Genomic DNA, 18,314 nt, shown 5'->3' with positions numbered 1-18,314 from the left:
CAGAAATCTACTCCCGATTGTCAGCAGGACAAAGGAGTTGATTGTGGACTTGGTTAGAAAACAGCAAAGACACTACCACTCCCTCACTATTAACACCACTAAGGGGGAGAGGGTGGACAGTTTCAGATAAGTCAGTGTCCAAATCACTACACACCGACACCTCAGTAAAGAAGGCACAACAGCATCTTTACTACTCAGACGCCTCAATGATTTTAGGCTACACTCTCAATTATTAAAGAACTTCTACACATCTACCACTAAAAGCATTCTAATAGGAAGTATTACTGCCTGGTTTGGGACCAGCACCAAACAGGACCGCAAGGCTCTAGGAAGAGTGGTGCGATCAGCTGAACACATCACTGGGCTTTTACTTCCTAACTTCAAGGACATTTACACCAAGCAATGTCAGAAAGAAAATTGTCAGTGATAACAGCCACCCCAACAACAGCCTCTTTTCTATATTGTGTAAATGGTATCATGATTGCCTAAAGTCCAGTTCAGAAAGACTGAGGAATTGCTTTTTCCCATAGTACATACACATCTTGAATAAGGAAAATGTTTAGCTGTGCATTATTCCCTATTGTTATTGTTAACTCTTTTTCATTAGTTATTTATTTACTTATTATTTATTATTTACCACATGTTTAAAATTCTATTAATGATTTTTCATATTTATTAAGTAATGTATCTTTGTTATTAGAACAATCTAGATGAGATGAGGTTATTCAGCCCAACAAAGCTTGCAAGTCCTATTCATTTAATTCTTACAAAATAGCAATCAAGTGTAGTTTTGAAATTCCCTAAAGTCCTACTGTCTACTACAATACTTGGTAGCTTACTCCACGTGTCTATCATTCTTTATGTAAAGAAAAACTTCCTAATGTTTGTGTGACGTTTACCTTTAATAAGTTTCCAACTGTGTCCCTGTCTTCTTGATTAACTCATTTTAAAATAACAGTCTCAATCCACTGTACTAATTCCCTTCATAATTTTAAAACTTCAGTTATGTCTCTTATTAACCTCCTCAGCATTACTTTTTTTCACAAAAAACTTGTAAAAAAGTGTTTAATTTTTTGGCTTCAAAAAATGACATTTATTAAATCTCATTTTTTTACTGTAAAACCTGCAAAATACAAAGTACAAAGTCAGAAGTGTAGAAAGTATAATAATGATTCAAATCATAATAATAATGAATAATAATACTGTAATATTAATAAAAATAATTCTAATACATAACAATGCTAATGCTTTTTCAACTCTTTATTAACCCATGGCACCGTTTTTTAAATTTTCTACTAATTCCAAATTTAAGTATGTACCTGTCCTGCATTATATGTAAAATATTTTTAAACCTATTCCACTGCTCCTCGACTGTCTCAACACTTAAAAGCTTATCCCAGTCCATCCACCTTTGTCATTCCTACATCTGCTTAAAATTTGCCCTACCAAAGTAAAATTTAACAGTTTCAGTTTTTGTATCCACACTTTTCCAAAAACACTGAGAACTGTATTGTATTATCATCACTTGATCCTAGTGGTTCAATCGCCCTTTCTGCTTTAGGTATGTGTTCAGCATTTCTTGCCTCGCATTTCCTTTCATCCTACACTTACACAGATCGTTGTAGACACGGAACACACACGAAATGTGTTCCAAATAACGATATATTATTTACCGTATACAACTCCAGGCACCTCACATGCAAATAAAGAGACTTGAGCTGGGAGATGTTTGCGACTGACTTCAGCTCCGTCTGGGGGGATGGGATAGCAGGCTGCTTGCTGTTTGTGCTGATCGACACATTTGCAAAACAAAAGACGCTAATGGAGAGGTGCGAAGGAATTTAAGATGGCCCAGGATTATGAGTTTTGTCATAGGCTTCAGGGATTCTAGAGTTAAAGAACTTCTATAGTTATTTTTAATCCTTCTGGCTTCTTAAACCCTCCTATAGTAGTTTCATTGATTCTTAAAGTTGAAAGTACGTCTATATTTTGCCATGATAGGGTACATTTAAGAGTATAAGCTTAGTTTTTTCAAACAAAGAAGGGGAGTATCTTTCATGTTTTTTATATGAGAAGGAAAATTTTGATACCTGGCTTAAAGTTAAATGGACAATGGTGCAATGTTAAGTTCAATAAAAGGTTTTAATTAAAATTCCTGCAGCAAATTTTGAGTTACTATAACTACACCCTGGAAATGGAACAATGTCAATGTCAATACACTGCGATATTGTAGTAGTCAGTTTTCCTTGAAATACATGAATGAACAAACTTTGTGTGCTTAATTGTAAAACACTTTCAAATTTTTCCATATTAAAGTAGTTGCTAGATAACCTCTAAATTCTGAGCAAATCCTACAGACCTAAAATTGAATCCCTTTAAGTTTAAAGTTGACAGTATCTTGTGGCTAGTCACGGAATTTCACGTACTTATATAACTCATTCATCCGGTAGCTTACTTTATTGTGAACATTTCAACTGCTGAAGGTCTGTGCGTTGGAGCTGGGGAGTCCTCTACAGCGCATCTTCAACCTGAGCCTGGAACAGGGGAGAGTCCCGAGGCTTTGGAAAACATCTTGTATCACCCCAGTCCCAAAGGTATCACGTCCTAGTGAGCTGAACGACTTCCGGCCTGTCGCTCTGACGTCACATCTGATGAAGACGATGGAGCGCCTGCTGCTTCACCACCTGAGGCCACAGGTACGCCACGCCCTCGACCCTCTGCAGTTCGCATACCAGGAGAAGGTGGGAGCAGAGGATGCCATCATCTATATGCTACACCGATCACTGTCCCACTTGGACAGAGGCAGTGGTGCTGTAAGAATTATGTTTCTAGACTTCTCTAGCGCCTCAACACAATCCAACCTCTGCTCCTTAGGGACAAGCTGACAGAGATGGGGAGTAGATTCATACCTAGTGGCATGGATCGGGACTATCTTACAAACAGACCTCAGTATGTGCGTCTCGAGAACTGAAGGTCTGACATTGTGGTCAGCAACACAGGAGCGCCGCAGGGGACTGTACTTTCTCCGGTCCTGTTCAGCCTATATACATCAGACTTCCAATATAACACTAGAGTCCTGCCACGTGCAAAAGTTCGCTGACGACACTGCTATCGTGGGCTGCATCAGGAGTGGGCGGGAGGAGGATTATAGAAACCTCATCAAGTACTTTGTTAAATGGTGGGACTCAAACCACTTAGACCTGAACACCAGCAAAACCAAGGAACTGGTGGTGGATTTTAGGATACCGAGACCCCGCCTGGACCCCGTGATTATCAGAGGAGACTGTGTGCAGAGGGTACAGACCTATAAATACCTGGGAGTGCAGCTGGATGATAAATTGGACTGGACTGCCAATACTGATTCTCTGTGCAAGAGAGGACAGAGCCGGCTATACTTCCTTAGAAGGCTGACGTGTTTCAACATCTGCAATAAGATGCTGCAGATGTTCTACCAGACGGTTGTGGCGAGCACCCTCTTCTACACGGTGGTGTGCTGGGGAGGCAGCATTAAGAAGAAGGACACCTCACGCCTGGATAAACTGGTGAGGAAGGCAGGCTCTATTGTAGGCATGGAGCTGGACAGTTTGACATCCATGGCAGAGCAACGGGCGCTCAGCAGGCTCCTATCAATTATGGAGAATCCACTGCATCCACTAAACAGTGTCATCTCCAGACAGAGGAGCAGCTTCAGCGGCAGACTGCTGTCACTGTCCTGCTCCACTGACAGACTGAGGAGATCGTTCCTTCCCCAAACTAAGCGACTCTTCAGTTCCACCCGGGGGGGTAAACGTTAACATTATTCAAAGTTATTGTCTGTTTTTACCTGCATTTTTATTACTCTTTAATATTGTTTTTTGTATCAGTATGCTGCTGCTGTAGTATGTGAATTTCCCCTTGGATTAATAAAGTATCTATCTATCTATCTATCTATCTATCTATCTATCTATCTAATCTATCTATCTATCTATCTATCTATCTATCTATCTATCTATCTATCTATCTATCTATCTATCTATCTATCTATCTATCTATCTATCTATCTCTCTCTCTCTCTCTCTCCCTCTCTCTCTCTCTCTCTCTCTCTCTCTCTCTCTCTCTCTCTCTCTCTCTCTCTCTCTATCTATCTATCTATCTATCTATCTATCTATCTATCTATCTATCTATCTCTCTATCTATCTCTCTATCTATCTCTCTATCTCTCTCTCTCTCTCTCTCTCTCTCTCTCTCTTTCTCTGTCTCTCTACTCTACTCTACTCTACTCTACTCTAGAAGAGAACAGGCCATTCAGCCCAACAAAACTCGCCAGTCCTATCCACTTATTTCTTTCAAAAAAACATCAACTCGAGTTTTGATAGTCCCTAGCGTCTTACTGTCTACCACAGTACTTGGTAGCATATTCCAAGTGTCCTATCGTTTGTTTGTGTAAAGAAAAACTTCCTAATGTTTGTGCGAAATTTAGCCTTAACAAGTTTCCAACTGTGTCCCCATGTTCTTGATGAACTCATTTTAAAATAACAGTCTCGATCCACTGTACTAATTCCCTTCATAATTTTAAACACTTCAATCATGTCACCTCTTAATCTTCTTTTGCTTAAACTGTATAGGCTCAGCTCTTTTAATCTTTCCTCATAATTCAACCCCTGTAGCCCTGGAATCAGCCTAGTCGCTCTTCTCCAGACCTTTTCTAGTGCTGCTATGTCCTTTTTGTAGCCTGGAGACCAAAACTTACACACAGTACTCAAGGTGAGGCCTCACCAGTGCATTATAAAGGTTGAGCATAACCTCCTTGGACTTGTACTCCACACATCATGCTATATAACCTAACATTGTGTTAGCCTTCTTAATGGCTTCTGAACACGCTTGGGAAGTCGATAGCTTAGAGTCCACTATGACTCCTAAATCCTTCTCATAAGGTGTACTCTCAATTTTCTGACCGCCCATTGTGTATTCAAACCTAACATTTTTACTTCCTATGTGTAATACTTTACATTTACTGACATTAAATTCATCATCCATAAATCTGCCCAAGCCTGTATGCTATCCCAGTCTTTCTGTAATGATTTAACGGATTCCAAATTATCTGCTAATCCACCTATTTTGGTATCATCTGCCCACTTAACCAGCTTGTTACTTATATTCCTAACTAAATCATTTATATATATATTAAAAAATAGCAGTGGCCCTGGCACTGACCTCTGTGGAACACCACTCTTAACATCAGCCAGTTCTGATGAGGTCCTCGCACCATCACCCTCTGCTTCCTGTGTCTGAGCCAATTCTGCACCCATCTAAAAACATCACCCTGAACTCCCACTTCTTTTATTTGATGCCCAACCTCTCATGTGGCACCTTATCAAATGCTTTCTGAAAGTCCAGATAAATAATATCATATGCTCCACTTTGATCGTATCCTTTTGTTGCCTCCTCATAGAATTCCAGCATGTTAGTAAAACACAACCTCCCTCTTCTGAACCCATGCTGACTATTCAGAATAACTCCTGTCCTTGCCAGGTGTTGCTCAATTTTATTCCTAATAATTCCTTCAATTTAATTTGCCTGTGATGCATGTTAAGCTTACTGGCCTATAGTTGCCTGGATCTGCCCTGTCACCCTTTTTATATAATGGGATAATATTTGCCATTTTCCAGTCCTTTGGAATCTCTCCAGTGCGCAGTGACTTCCTAAAAATGTGTGTCAAGGGGTTATATATGTACTGTTTTGCCTCCTTAAGAACTTGAGGGTAAATATTATCTGGTCCTGGTGATTTGTTTGATTTCATCTTATTTAATCTGAGCAGCACTTCTCCCTCTACAATTTCCAAATCCCTCAGTACTGTACCTCCTTAGTAGTCCTGTTTACCTCTGGGAGGTTATCCACTTGCTCACTTGTAAACAACTCAGAAAAATGTAAGTTTAAGGCATCCGCTATTTCACTGTCTGTATCTTTTAATTCCCCTTTGCTATTTCTGATGCACTTGACCTGCTCCTTGACTGTTGTTTTACTACTAAAATACTGAAAGAATCTCTTAGGGTCATCTTTTGCCTTATCTGCTATATTCCTCTCCAACTGTCTTTTAGCCTCCATGATATCCTTCTTGATGGTTGCCCTCATGTTCTCATACGCTCTACGATTCACTTTGCAGTCATTAGTCTTAAATGCCTTATAAAGCAGTTTTATCTTCTTTTTTAAATCTTTATTAATTCACCATGGGTTTTTTTTAGTTTCCTATTAATTCCAAATTTAGCTATGTATCTGTCCTGCATTAACATTTTAAAACCTGTACCACTGCTCCTCGACTGTATCTACACTTAAAAGCTTATCCCAGTGTATCCTACTTAGACATTGTCGCATCTGTTCAAAATTAGCCATATCAAAGTTCAACTTAACAATTTTAGTCTTTTCATCTGTACTCTTACAAAATACTTAGAATTGTATTACATTATGGTCACTTGACCCTAGTGTTTCAATCACCACTACACCCTCAATTCTATCCTGATTATTACAAAATACTAAATCCAGACAGGCTTCACTCCTTGTTCGTGCTTTAACATGCTGTGTTAAAAAAAAAGTCACTGATTACTTCTAAAAACTCCTGCTCTTGTGCTCCTCCATCTGCAAGGTTATCCCAGTTAATATTTGGATAATTGAAGTCCCCCATGACTATAATATCTCCCTGTAAAGTTGCCTTTTTGATGTTACTAAAATGATGTGTGTTGAAATTACTGTCTGAATTGGGTGGTCTGTAACACACTCCTAAAATAAGACCTCTTTCCCTAATATTTTCCAGGCGAAGCCACATGTCCTCACTAAGATGGGATTCATCATCCAACTGAAGAGGACTTGCATTTAAATCCTGTTTGGCATAAATAGCAACCCCACCTCCTTTTCTGTTCTGTCTATCCTTCCTAAAAAATGTGTATCCCTCTATGTTACACTCATCCCCATCTTTGTTATTTAGCCAGGTTTCCGTTATTGCTATAATATCATAATTATGCTGTGCTACATACAACTCCAACTCACTTACCTTATTTTTGATATTTCTAGCATTAAGGCAAGCTATTTTTAATGTGTGAAAATTAAGCAATGAAACAGATAGAAAACTATAATTAATTTTAAGTAAAAATATGGCTGAAAGCCATTCCCACCTAAGTGTACATTAAGTTATGCTTACGATTGTTTCCTAATGTTAAATCACTGACACCTGCAGGATAGATGACTTACTCCAGTATGATTGAAATACTAACTGTTGAATGTAATTTTTCATGTGTGATATGAATAAAGTAAGACTGTATTTAATGATCAACTTTCAATTTTTATTTTGTATGCAGCACACATTTACTCTCCTTCTGGTTGCCACTTTTTCTGATTTTCCTGTCATACTCCCAATGTTCCAAGTCAAAGTCCATATTGTTTCTCCTTCACACTTCTTACTCAGTGCCTTTCCTTTATCTCCCTTGTTATCAAATTAACTTCCCACAAAGCATCAAGTCTAGCATTACCATAAATCATGTTTCCTCTACTGTTAGTTCAGTCGGGATCCCCAACGTTTACTTTGACATAGGCAGGTGGTACTTCCCTTGGGATACTATGTGCTGTATATATCTCATCCTTTGTCCCTCTCCTTGTTGTATCTCAACATCAATAGGGTATTGGCATTAAACCAGACCAGGAGCATTTTATAATCATGCATTGCAAACTACTTTGAAAGTTTTCGCAATGACACCTTGATGAAAATATCAGAACTTCTTTAAATTGCCCTCCAAAGTAATTAAAGCTGTATTTGGCTTTTGGTGTAGGAGTTCACTGCACCACTGAAAAATATACTGCTTTCTTATTCCCAGATAATAATGTTATAGGGAAACATAGAAATTACTGCTAATGTCTGTTCATCTTTTTAGTCATATAAATACAGTATTTAATTATGTTTAACTTGCATTATGGATTTTTAAAATATCTATAATGCACTTTTAGCTGCATGATATAATTTGGACACATTGAATTATAAAATAGTTTACTTTAAACTATACACAATATACTGTACTTTTCAAATTAAAGATCTACACTATAACTTGCTTCAAGAATAAAGGGCGTCAGGTTTTCTTATATACTGGCCATTTCTTTGTGCAGTATTCTGTGCACAAACTACAGAAGCACTAACAAGGCAAGAAAAATAATTGTAATCTCAAAAAAATATTCCCTTAATATATTTTTACTTCCTATTATAGAGCTGAAAATGTAAAAAGTTTCTGACAGGTCTGAACTTACAATTAGCTTGCCACATAGTTTGCAGCTCAAAATCATTAGTAATGTGAAAGTGTTTTACAGTTGGCTTTTCAAATCTATAGTAATGTATAGTGTGTGTACTTAATTTTTAATTAATGGTCTGTTATTCATTTAAATGTCTCTGTTATTCAGTGTCTTGATAGACTGGTACTTTGAACAGTATGGGTTAAAAATCCCTTATATTATTTATTAGGGGTTGGACTTCTACAAAAAATATCAGTTACAATTGTTGTACTTCATGGTATTAAGTATTGTTATTTCACTCATGGTCCTGGATCATATTTATCTGTAGGAAAGTTTGGTTCAAGTAAATGTACACTCTTTCCTTTGAGAAAAAAAAAGAAAATAACTTTTGTTTGTTCTTTTTATATGTATAAGGTGTTATTACAGTTGATGGCTATGATGTACGTACATTAAATCCACACTGGCTGAGAAACAATATTGGAACTGTGAGTCAGGTAAGATATTTAATATAATTGAGAATACTTGGTTAAATTAAATTTTCCCTTGTATTCATTTGGTACCAACAACAGTCAGACGTTTGCTATTAAAGGAATACTTCACTCAAATGGTAAATTTTTTTGTCTGTTGCATACTCTGTGTTGTTAGTAGTGATGTCCAAGAAAAACTTTTTTAATAACGTGTTTTCTTGAAGAAGAAAGACATCAGTATTCTTGATACAGTGTATGTAAATGAAAGCCCACCTTGAATGACCTTAAATAATATTAAAATGGCCATGAAAAAGTCTGAAAGTACTCATGTTGCATACTCCAAATGTCAGGTATTCAGTCATGTGCTCACAACGTCCCAAACATATGTACTTTGGCTATACTATTGTTAAATAAATGGTTACTAGAAGTCCTATCATGCACAATAGAGAAGAGAATTCAAACAGAGTGTAGTTTTTGTAGACCTGCCTCCTCCTTATTCATTGATCAGTAGTCTCCTGCCCAGTAATAATTCATTCATGTCATGCTGTACCAACATTCTGAAAGAAGTGTATAATTAAGTATTAAAAGTTTAATAAAATAGGGTGAAATCTTTATCAGGTGGAAAGTATGCCTTGTTAATTGTGCATATACATGAGTTTTCAACAAGCAGAAGGTCAAATCACAGGTGCAGTTTGCAGATGGCAAACTCAGAAGTATTACATTTGTGGCTTAATGACCAAAAAAATGAACTGAGAGGCCAGTCTTCAATTCAGAAACTCGGTCCCATCTGATATTGTTTCCCTGTTTTGCATCAGACGATTTTATGGAAGTGGTTTGTTTAACAATATTTTAGCCAAAGTACATGTGTTTCAGATGTTGTGAGTATAAAACTGGATAACCAACATTTGCATTATGCGACAAAAGTAATTTGAAATTTTGTTATTAATATTTGAATATTGTTGGGTGCTGTAAAGTTGTGTCTCCTTTCAAGTCTGCTTTATTGTGAATTTTTTCATCCTTGGCAGTTTATTGTTCTTTCCCCTGTCAATTTTCCACATCTTCAGTTATATAGTCTGAGCTCTTGTTAGTGTTTAATCTGCAGACTCCACTTAAAATCAGTCTTAATTACATTTGCAGAAAGTTTGGGGTTGTGATCATGCTGAAATATCAGGTATTTGCCAATAAATTATTATTAGGTACAGCATAATAAATCCTAATCTGTTCCTATTTCTCAGCAGTCATTCCACCAGTTTTAACACTACCAGAGCCTACAAAAAAACCTGTATATCCGGCCCACCTTAAATCCCATCGCACCTCTCCGTCAGCATCTTTTGTCCTGTAAATGTGCCAATAAAGACAAGCAGCAAGCAGCCTGCTATTCCATCCCCCCACTGCCGCAGAACGTGCACAAAGTTCACCCAGCTCATGCCTTGATTATCTGGGAGTGAAGTGCTGGAGTTTTAGAGTGGAAATAATAGATCGTTATCTGGAACAAATGCATTTCATGTGTGTTCCGTTCCGTAGTGCTGAACTGACCTCTCTGTACTATTCTTTCCTTTGCATGTCCTACAGTACAAAAGAAACACCACCATACAGCAACGTGGAGACTGGCAAGATAGGGGAAAAAAAAAGTACAGACGCAAACCAACTGTAATCAAGAGTCTCCGGTTCGATCCCCACTCACTCCTATATTTGCCGTTTTCAGTAGTAAACTGCTCTTTTTGTTAATATTATACAGTACATACATGCACTTGGTTTGCGTCTGTACTTGTGCTGTTACTTAGAGAGTCAGATCGGGGGGAGGGGTGATGTTAGAGCGTGTGAGCTTATTCAGTGCAGCAGGAACAACGCACATGTTGATCTTTTTTTTCTTTCAGTACATGTGCCTTCCCTGTTTATTTATATATCTCTGCCTGTCTGTCTCTCTATTACGCAGTGCTCTGTCTGTCTGTGTGTTATGGATCTTAAAAATAACAGTTATAAGGACAGTGTAGCAGTTGGGGGCGCTAGAGCTCCCTTGAACCCTCAGGTACAATGCCAGCCACGAGGTAAAGGTATAATTATTATTTATTAAATAATAATAGTGTGCACCAAGCACCCTCCACTCCACACTACACATACAAATAAGAATAATCACTAATAAAGTACAATAAACACTCCTCCTCTCCCAGACACTTCGCGACCCTACCTCCCAGCTCAGATCAGTGTCTGGGCTTCCCAGAGTCCTTTTATACCCCCTGACCCGGAGGTGTTCCTGCCCAACAGTCCACAATTCCTTATTACTTCCGGGTCAGGGTAAAAGTCCTTTTCTTCAACCTGGAAGTACGTCATTTCTCCTGGTCACATGAACAGGAGAAATGACATACTTCCAGGTTATAGGGCACATAAGAGTCCAGCAGCCTCCCTACAGCGACTCCCGGTGGTCCCCAAGGTATCCAGCGGGTTGTGCATAGAAACTACAAAGTCCATGATGCCCTGCAGGTGTTCGGGGGTACTTCCATGCTGTCAGGAGAGCTCCTCCTGGCGGCCTGGGGGTGAGGGCCGGAAACTTTAGCCAGCCATCCATCACAGTTTCCTCCCCTTAGCGAAGCCAACTGGGGCGGAGCATCCAGCCCCGCGAGGGACGTCCTCCTCCAGGAGGACACGTCAGTCAGGCCTTGGCCGTGTTGTCTAGGCCCCCTAGAGAACCTTGGGGGAATGGTGTGAGGACAACTTCGCCACACGTGGCCCGGCCGACGACAGTTGTAGCAAAGACGTCGCCCTCCTGGTAGTCTTCCTCCGCGAGACTGGAAACACTGCGGGAACTCCGTCAGCTCCACCTTTTTCTCCGCCAAGGGAGGTTTACTGGCCGTCTCGTTATACTCAGCCCTTTTTTCCACCTTGTCAGGAGACCCACGTTTTATTTTGGGGATCTCCTGCTTACTCTGGGGCTTGTGCACAACTTGGGTTTCTCTATTGGGAAAAGAGAGCCCCTTTGCTGTTTGCACAGACCGTTGACCTACGCTTCCTAGGAGGCGGCGTCATCAGCACCGCATCGCTCCGGGGTAACAGCACTTTTCAGCTGTACTGGTTCGATCGGCGCTTTCCCCGCCCCTCCAGTTACCAGCGACAACTCCCTTATAATGTGGGTCGGGGTCTTGAGGTCCGCATCGCTCCGGGAAGCCGTCTCGTGCCACTGTCCCGGTTCAATCGGTCCTTCCCCCGACCACTCAGTTATCGTACCACACTCTACTGTCAGGCACACAGTGCTTTGGCACCCGCTACTTATTAACCGTGGGGCCGGATCACACTGTGTCCCTTTATACTGTACGATACGGGTCGGACTCGCCTGTATTCCCGCATCGATCATTACTGGAGCTTCTCGACCCAGTCGCCGTAGGTATTCCGTTAGACCTTTCAGTGGCGCCTCGGCCGTTGCTCCCATCTCTTCCACTCATTCCTTCAGCTCCTTAAATCCCTGAAAGAAACTATACACGGGCTCGAGCAACTTCTCGAGATCCCGCATGTCCACAAAGTTAATTACTTCGACCGGAGGTAAGTCTGCTTCCACCTTCTCCTTACCTGCTGGCCGGGAGCCAATGAGCACGTCCGTTGTCGGCACATGCTCGGTTGGGTCGCGCAAACGCTCTCGGGAATTGGAGTCTTTAGAGGGACGGGTGGCCGACTGAGATCTGCCTCTTCTAATTTAACGGCAGACCCTTCAGTCATGTCCTGCCCTTCTTTACCTTGTTTTAACTCCGGCGCTGCTTCGCTTGCCTCCCCCCTTCCCCTTCGGGAGTCTGGTTCCATCGGGGGAACACACGACCTCACTAACGGACTGCCGTTGACCTTCCTCTCGACATCCTTCGGGCGAAAGCATGAAGCACGTGTCTGCCAATGAGCAGGTATCTTCCTGGTCAGGTGACTCATTGTTTTGGTGACGATATACCCAGCCTGCACCAGGATAGTCCATGTGGTCGTCTTCAGCGAATAGACTTCTCGCTTTCAGACCCCTAGATTGGATCGCCATCTCTCTGTCGTGGCCATCTTGCCTGAGTAGGCGAGATGTGTCCGTCTTATAGTCCGTTTCGCGTCGCTCGGCCTCTGCAAAATAAGAACACACAGCTCCCGGTGCAACGGGCGTTGTCCCGGCACATACCTCGGAATGTGGACGATCCAGTCTCAGTTCCTTGTAATAGTCTTCCGGAGTCACAATCCGACAGCGTTCCGGTTGTTGCCCCGCTCGGGCTTGCTCGGCTTTAATCAGCGTTCGGCCTTCTGCACCCCCAGTCGGGTAAGTCCACACTTTCTCGGCTTCTGTAAGGTTCTGTACCCAGTTGTATTGCCCTTCTTTTTTCCGGACTGTTTCCCCATCTCGAACCAATACGAGACGAGACTCATCACCGTAGTATCGCGTGTAGTGGGGTTTGTTTCTACCTCCGTGTTCGGGGCCGCTACCTTCTTAGGGTGTTCTGCTATCACAGTTTTTGTTTTAAAGTCAGGTCCTCTGCCAACCGACGGCCAGAGAATCCTGCCGACTACGCCAGTGTAGCAGTTGGGGGCACTAGAGCTCCCTTGAACTCTCAGGTACAACTCCAGCCGCGAGGTAAAAGTATAATTATTATTTATTAAATAATAATAGTGTGCACCACGCACCCTCCACTCCACACTACACATACAAATAAGAATAATCACTAATAAAGTATAATAAACACTCCTCTCCCAGACACTTCGCCACCCTACCTCCCAGCTCAGCTCAGTGTCTGGGCTTTCCCAGAGTCCTTTTATACCCCCTGACCCGGAGGTGTTCCTGCCCAACAGTCCACAATTCCTTATTACTTCCGGGTCAGGGTAAAAGTCCTTTTCTTCAACCTGGAAGTACGTCATTTCTCCTGGTCACATGAACAGGAGAAATAACGTACTTCCAGGTTATAGGGCACATAAGAGTCCAGCAGCCTCCCTACAGCGACTCCCGGTGGTCCCCAAGGTATCCAGCAGGGTTGTGCATAGAAACTACAAAGTCCATGAGGCCCTGCTGGAATTTGGGGTACTTCCATGCTGTCGGGAGAGCTCCTCCTGGCGGCCTGGGGGTGAGGGCCGGAAACTTTAGCCAGCCATCCATCACAACAGTTGTTCATGTTAATTGCAGTCTCAATTGTTAAAAAAATATTTTAAAAGGAGCATCCCACATGAAAATATAACGATCTCATTAACTGACAGTGCATACCAATTAATAAATTTTATGTCCGTTTGAGGTTAAAAAGAAAAAAAAAAAGCAACTCTTCATCCCCAGCGGGGAATCGAACTCAGGTCTGTGAGGCACAGCAAAGCTGCTTTGCTCTGAGAAGCAAATCTTAGCGCGCTACGCCAGGGAAACTGTTGTGTCATCATTGAAGCTTTTGTGAGAGTGTTTATTTGATCTTTGGAACTCAGGCTTTGCACATTCTATAGTTTATGGCTACATTTTGTAACATTTATTACTAAAATATGAAAAAGTTTCTGTTTAAACAATGTGTTTACACAGATTACTGTAGAAATGGAACACACATGAAATGCGTGTGTTCCAAATAACAATCTATTATTTCCACTCTAAAACTCCACTTCATTCCCAGATAATCAATCAAGGCATGAGCTGGGAAAAGTTCATGCACGTTCTAAGACGGTGGGGGGATGGAATAGCCGGCTGCTGGCAGCTTGTCTTTATCAGCACATTTAGAGGGCAAAAGACGCTGGCGGAGAGGTGTGAACGGATTTAAGAAGCGATTTAAGGTGGGCCAAATCTACGAGTTTTTTCATAGGCTCTGGTAATTCTAGTGTTAATGTTTACAATCTTTTAATAACTTTGGTATTATACTATTTTAATGCATAAATAAAAGACCACTTGCACTGTGCATTATTTATAGTATATTTTGAGTGTTAGTATGATGGCACTTTCTGTATATATGTTTTGTATATAAAGTAAGTATTAAAAGGTACTTTTAACTTTGTATTATTTAATTATTGTTTTTTTGTATTTGTATAGGAACCAGTTCTGTTTTCTTGCTCTATTGCTGAGAATATTGCTTATGGAGCCAATGATCCATCCCAAGTAACCACTGAAGATATATATAGAGTTGCCAAAATTGCCAATGCCTACAGCTTTGTGCAGAACTTTCCAAATGGATTTGACACTGTTGTTGGAGAAAAGGGGATTCTATTGTCAGGTATTTTTGATTTATTTTTACTGTGGAGAATTCAGGTCCCTGAGAGGACCTCCTTTCCCAATACAGAGAGCAAGAGCACATAGCATTTAAATCCAGTCAATACAATGATCAGGTATGGGTAAATGCACCTAGAAATGCATATAGAGCTATGCTCTATTTATTTAGTGTTAGTAGGGTTGGGTGATAACATGATGTCTTCAACAGGGAGAGTTAACTCCATAAATGTACCAGGTTCAGTGCTGGAAATCACACTGTAGAAAGATTGTTCTGCTTACAGTATTGCTTCAAAGCCACAGTAACAAGAAACTGGTCACAACAACAACAAACACCAACCAGAACATATATAATAACTTTAAAGATTTAAAACAAATCCATACTCTACCCCCTACTGAGAGACCAGCAATAAAAGTCAACAAAACTGAATGCAATAGTTAGCCAAGTGCTTTCATTGCCCAGGTTGTTATCTTGCACTGATACTGTTGCTGTCTGGAGGAATTGTGAAGCTCTTAGGCACCACAACTGTTGGACCCCAGGCACTAAGTGCCAGTAAGTGTTAACAACTTTTGTAACTTTAAGGTAATACTGTTTTGTTAAAGTAAAAAAAACAGTGTCTGCTCAGAGAGAGTATAATTATAATAATAATAATAATAAAGCATTTATTTAGTAATTTGTAAAATCTATACTTGTATATTTTACCTGAGAACTTGTCACAGCACTCCACAAACTCTACAAGAGCACTATACAAAAATGAATTGAATTGAATTGAATGGATAATAAAAAACAAATGCAAGCAATATAATTGAATGATAAAATATACTATACAGTATATGGCAGTTAAAAGAGTAATGTTTCATAGGCAGGTCGTATAGTTGCAAACTACAGTAAAGTGCTAAAAGTCTTTTTATCCTCATGGCTGTCTACACATATATGTATTATATATATTGTGGTGGGTAGCCGGCTAAATATTCCGGTCCTCACCCCCAGGCCGCCAGGAGGAGCTCTCCCGACAGCATGAACGTGCCCCGAATTCCAGCAGGGCCTCATGGACTTTGTAGTTTTTATGCACAGCCCTGCTGGATACCCTGGGAACCACCAGGAGTCGCTGTAAGGGGGCTATCGGACTCTTATGTGCCCTATAACCCGGAACTGCGTCATGATCATATGACAAGAAGAAACGACATGCTTCCGGGTTGAAGAAAGGAGCTTTTTATCCGACCCGGAAGTGTTCGTGATCACATGGACAGAAGAGAGAAATGCTTCCGGGTCATGGACTATATAAAGGACTCTGGGAAACCAGTACACTGAGCTGAGCTGGGAGGAAGGGTGGCGAAGTGTCTGGGAGTGTGGAGGATTGATTAGTGTATTGATTAGTGTCTTGAGTAATTTATGAGTATTGTGGAGAGGAAGGTGCTTTGTGCACGTTATAGTTCGAATAAAAATATTTGGACTTTTACCTGGTGTCTGGAGTATTGTCCGAGGGTTCAAGAGGACGACAGCGACCTCAATCTGTCACAATATATATAATATGTGTATGTGTATATATACTGTGTGTATGTATATATATAGGTATATATTTAGGTCCATAAATATTTGGACAGAGACAACTTTTTTGTAATTTTGGTTCTGTGCATTACCACAATGAATTTTAAATGGAACAACTCAGATGCAGTTGAAGTGCAGACTTTCAGCTTTAATTCAGTGGGGTGAATGAAACGATTGCATAAAAACGTGAGGCAACTAAAACATTTTTTTAACACAATCCCTTCATTTCAGGGGCTCAAAAGTAATTGGACAAATTAAATAACTGGAAATAAAATGTTCATTTGTAATACTTGGTTGAAAACCATTTGCTGGCAATGACAGCCTGAAGTCTTGAACTCATGGACATCACCAGATGCTGGGTTTCCTCCTTTTTAATGCTCTGCCAGGCCTTTACTGCAGTGGCTTTCAGTTGCTGTTTGTTTGTGGGCCTTTCTGTCTGAAGTTTAGTCTTCAACAAGTGAAAAGCATGCTCAATTGGGTTAAGATCAGGTGACTGACTTGGCCATTCAAGAATTTTCCATTTCTTTGCTTTAATAAACTCCTGGGTTGCTTTGGCTGTATGTTTTGGGTCATTGTCCATCTGTATCATGAAACGCTGCCCAATCAATTTGACTGCATTTATCTGGATTTGAGCAGACAGTATGTCTCTGAACATCTCAGAATTAATTTGGCTGCTTCTGTCCTGTGTCACATCATCAATAAACACTAGTGCCCCAGTGCCACTGGCAGCCATGCACGCCCAAGCCAGTCACACTGCATCCACCATGTTTTACAGATGATGTGGTATGCTTTGGATAATGAGCTGTTCCACGCCTTCTCCATACTTTTTTCTTGCCATCATTCTGGTAGAGGTTGATCTTGGTTTCATCTGTCCAAAGAATGTTTTTCCAGAACTGTGCTGGCTTTTTTAGATTTTCTTTAGCAAAGTCCAATCTAGCCTTTCTATTCTTGAGGCTTATGAGTGGCTTGCACCTTGCAGTGCACCCTCTGTATTTACTTTCATGCAGTCTTCTCTTTATGGTACACTTGGATATCGATACGCCTACCCCCTGGAGAGTGTTGTTCACTTGGTTGGCTGTTGTGAAGGGGTTTCTCTTCACCATGGAAATGATTCTGCGATCATCCACCACTGTTGTCTTCCGTGGACGTCCAGGTCTTTTTGAGTTGCTGAGTTCACCAGTGCTTGCTTTCTTTCTCAGGATGTACAAAACTGTAGATTATTGTAGCAGTTTCTCGGGTGAGTTTTTTCTGTTTTCGCAGCTTAAGGATGGCATCTTTCATCTGCATGGAGAGCTCCTTTGACCGCATGTTGTCTGTTCACAGCAAAATCTTCCACATGCAAGCACCACACCTCAAATCAACTCCAGGCCTTTTATCTGCTTAATTGATAATGACATAATAACGGACTTGCCCACACCTGCCCATGAAATAGCCTTTGAGTCAATTGTCCAATTACTTCTGAAATGAAGGGATTGTGTTAAAAAAATGCTTTAGTTCCCTCACATTTTTATGCAATCGCTTTGTTCACCCCACTGAATTAAAGCTGAAAGTCTGCACTTCAACTGCATCTGAGTTGTTTCATTTAAAATTCATTGTGGTAATGTACAGAACAAAAATTAGAAAAAAGTTGTCTCTGTCCAAATATTTATGGACCTAACTGTGTGTGTGTGTGTGTATATATATATATATATATATATATATATATATATATATATACCGTATGTATATATATATATATATATATATACCGTATGTATATATATATATTTATTATAAAAAAATCTTGGAAGGAGACATTACATGATTTTCTCGGAAGACAATTTGACGTCCCACTAGAGACACTTTAATGTCACATGAGACAAAAGGACAGCTGCTG

The 18,314-nt window shown here is 40.5% G+C and overlaps 1 protein-coding gene across 2 annotated transcripts in view; it reads left to right on the top strand.

The window, feature by feature from the left end:
- Positions 1 to 18,314, top strand: part of abcb10 (ATP-binding cassette, sub-family B (MDR/TAP), member 10) — a 222,451-nt gene that overhangs the window by 122,672 nt on the left and 81,465 nt on the right. For both annotated transcript variants that reach the window (XM_051924255.1, XM_051924254.1), the window contains exons 9-10: positions 8,662 to 8,741; positions 14,716 to 14,896. In XM_051924255.1, the coding sequence (XP_051780215.1) occupies positions 8,662 to 8,741; positions 14,716 to 14,896 (261 nt within the window). The remainder of the gene's footprint in view (positions 1 to 8,661; positions 8,742 to 14,715; positions 14,897 to 18,314) is intronic.

Source organism: Erpetoichthys calabaricus, chromosome 3 (genome assembly GCF_900747795.2).
Source record: "Erpetoichthys calabaricus chromosome 3, fErpCal1.3, whole genome shotgun sequence".
Lineage (NCBI taxonomy): Eukaryota > Metazoa > Chordata > Cladistia > Polypteriformes > Polypteridae > Erpetoichthys > Erpetoichthys calabaricus.
This window is presented reverse-complemented; position numbering and strand designations above follow the sequence as displayed.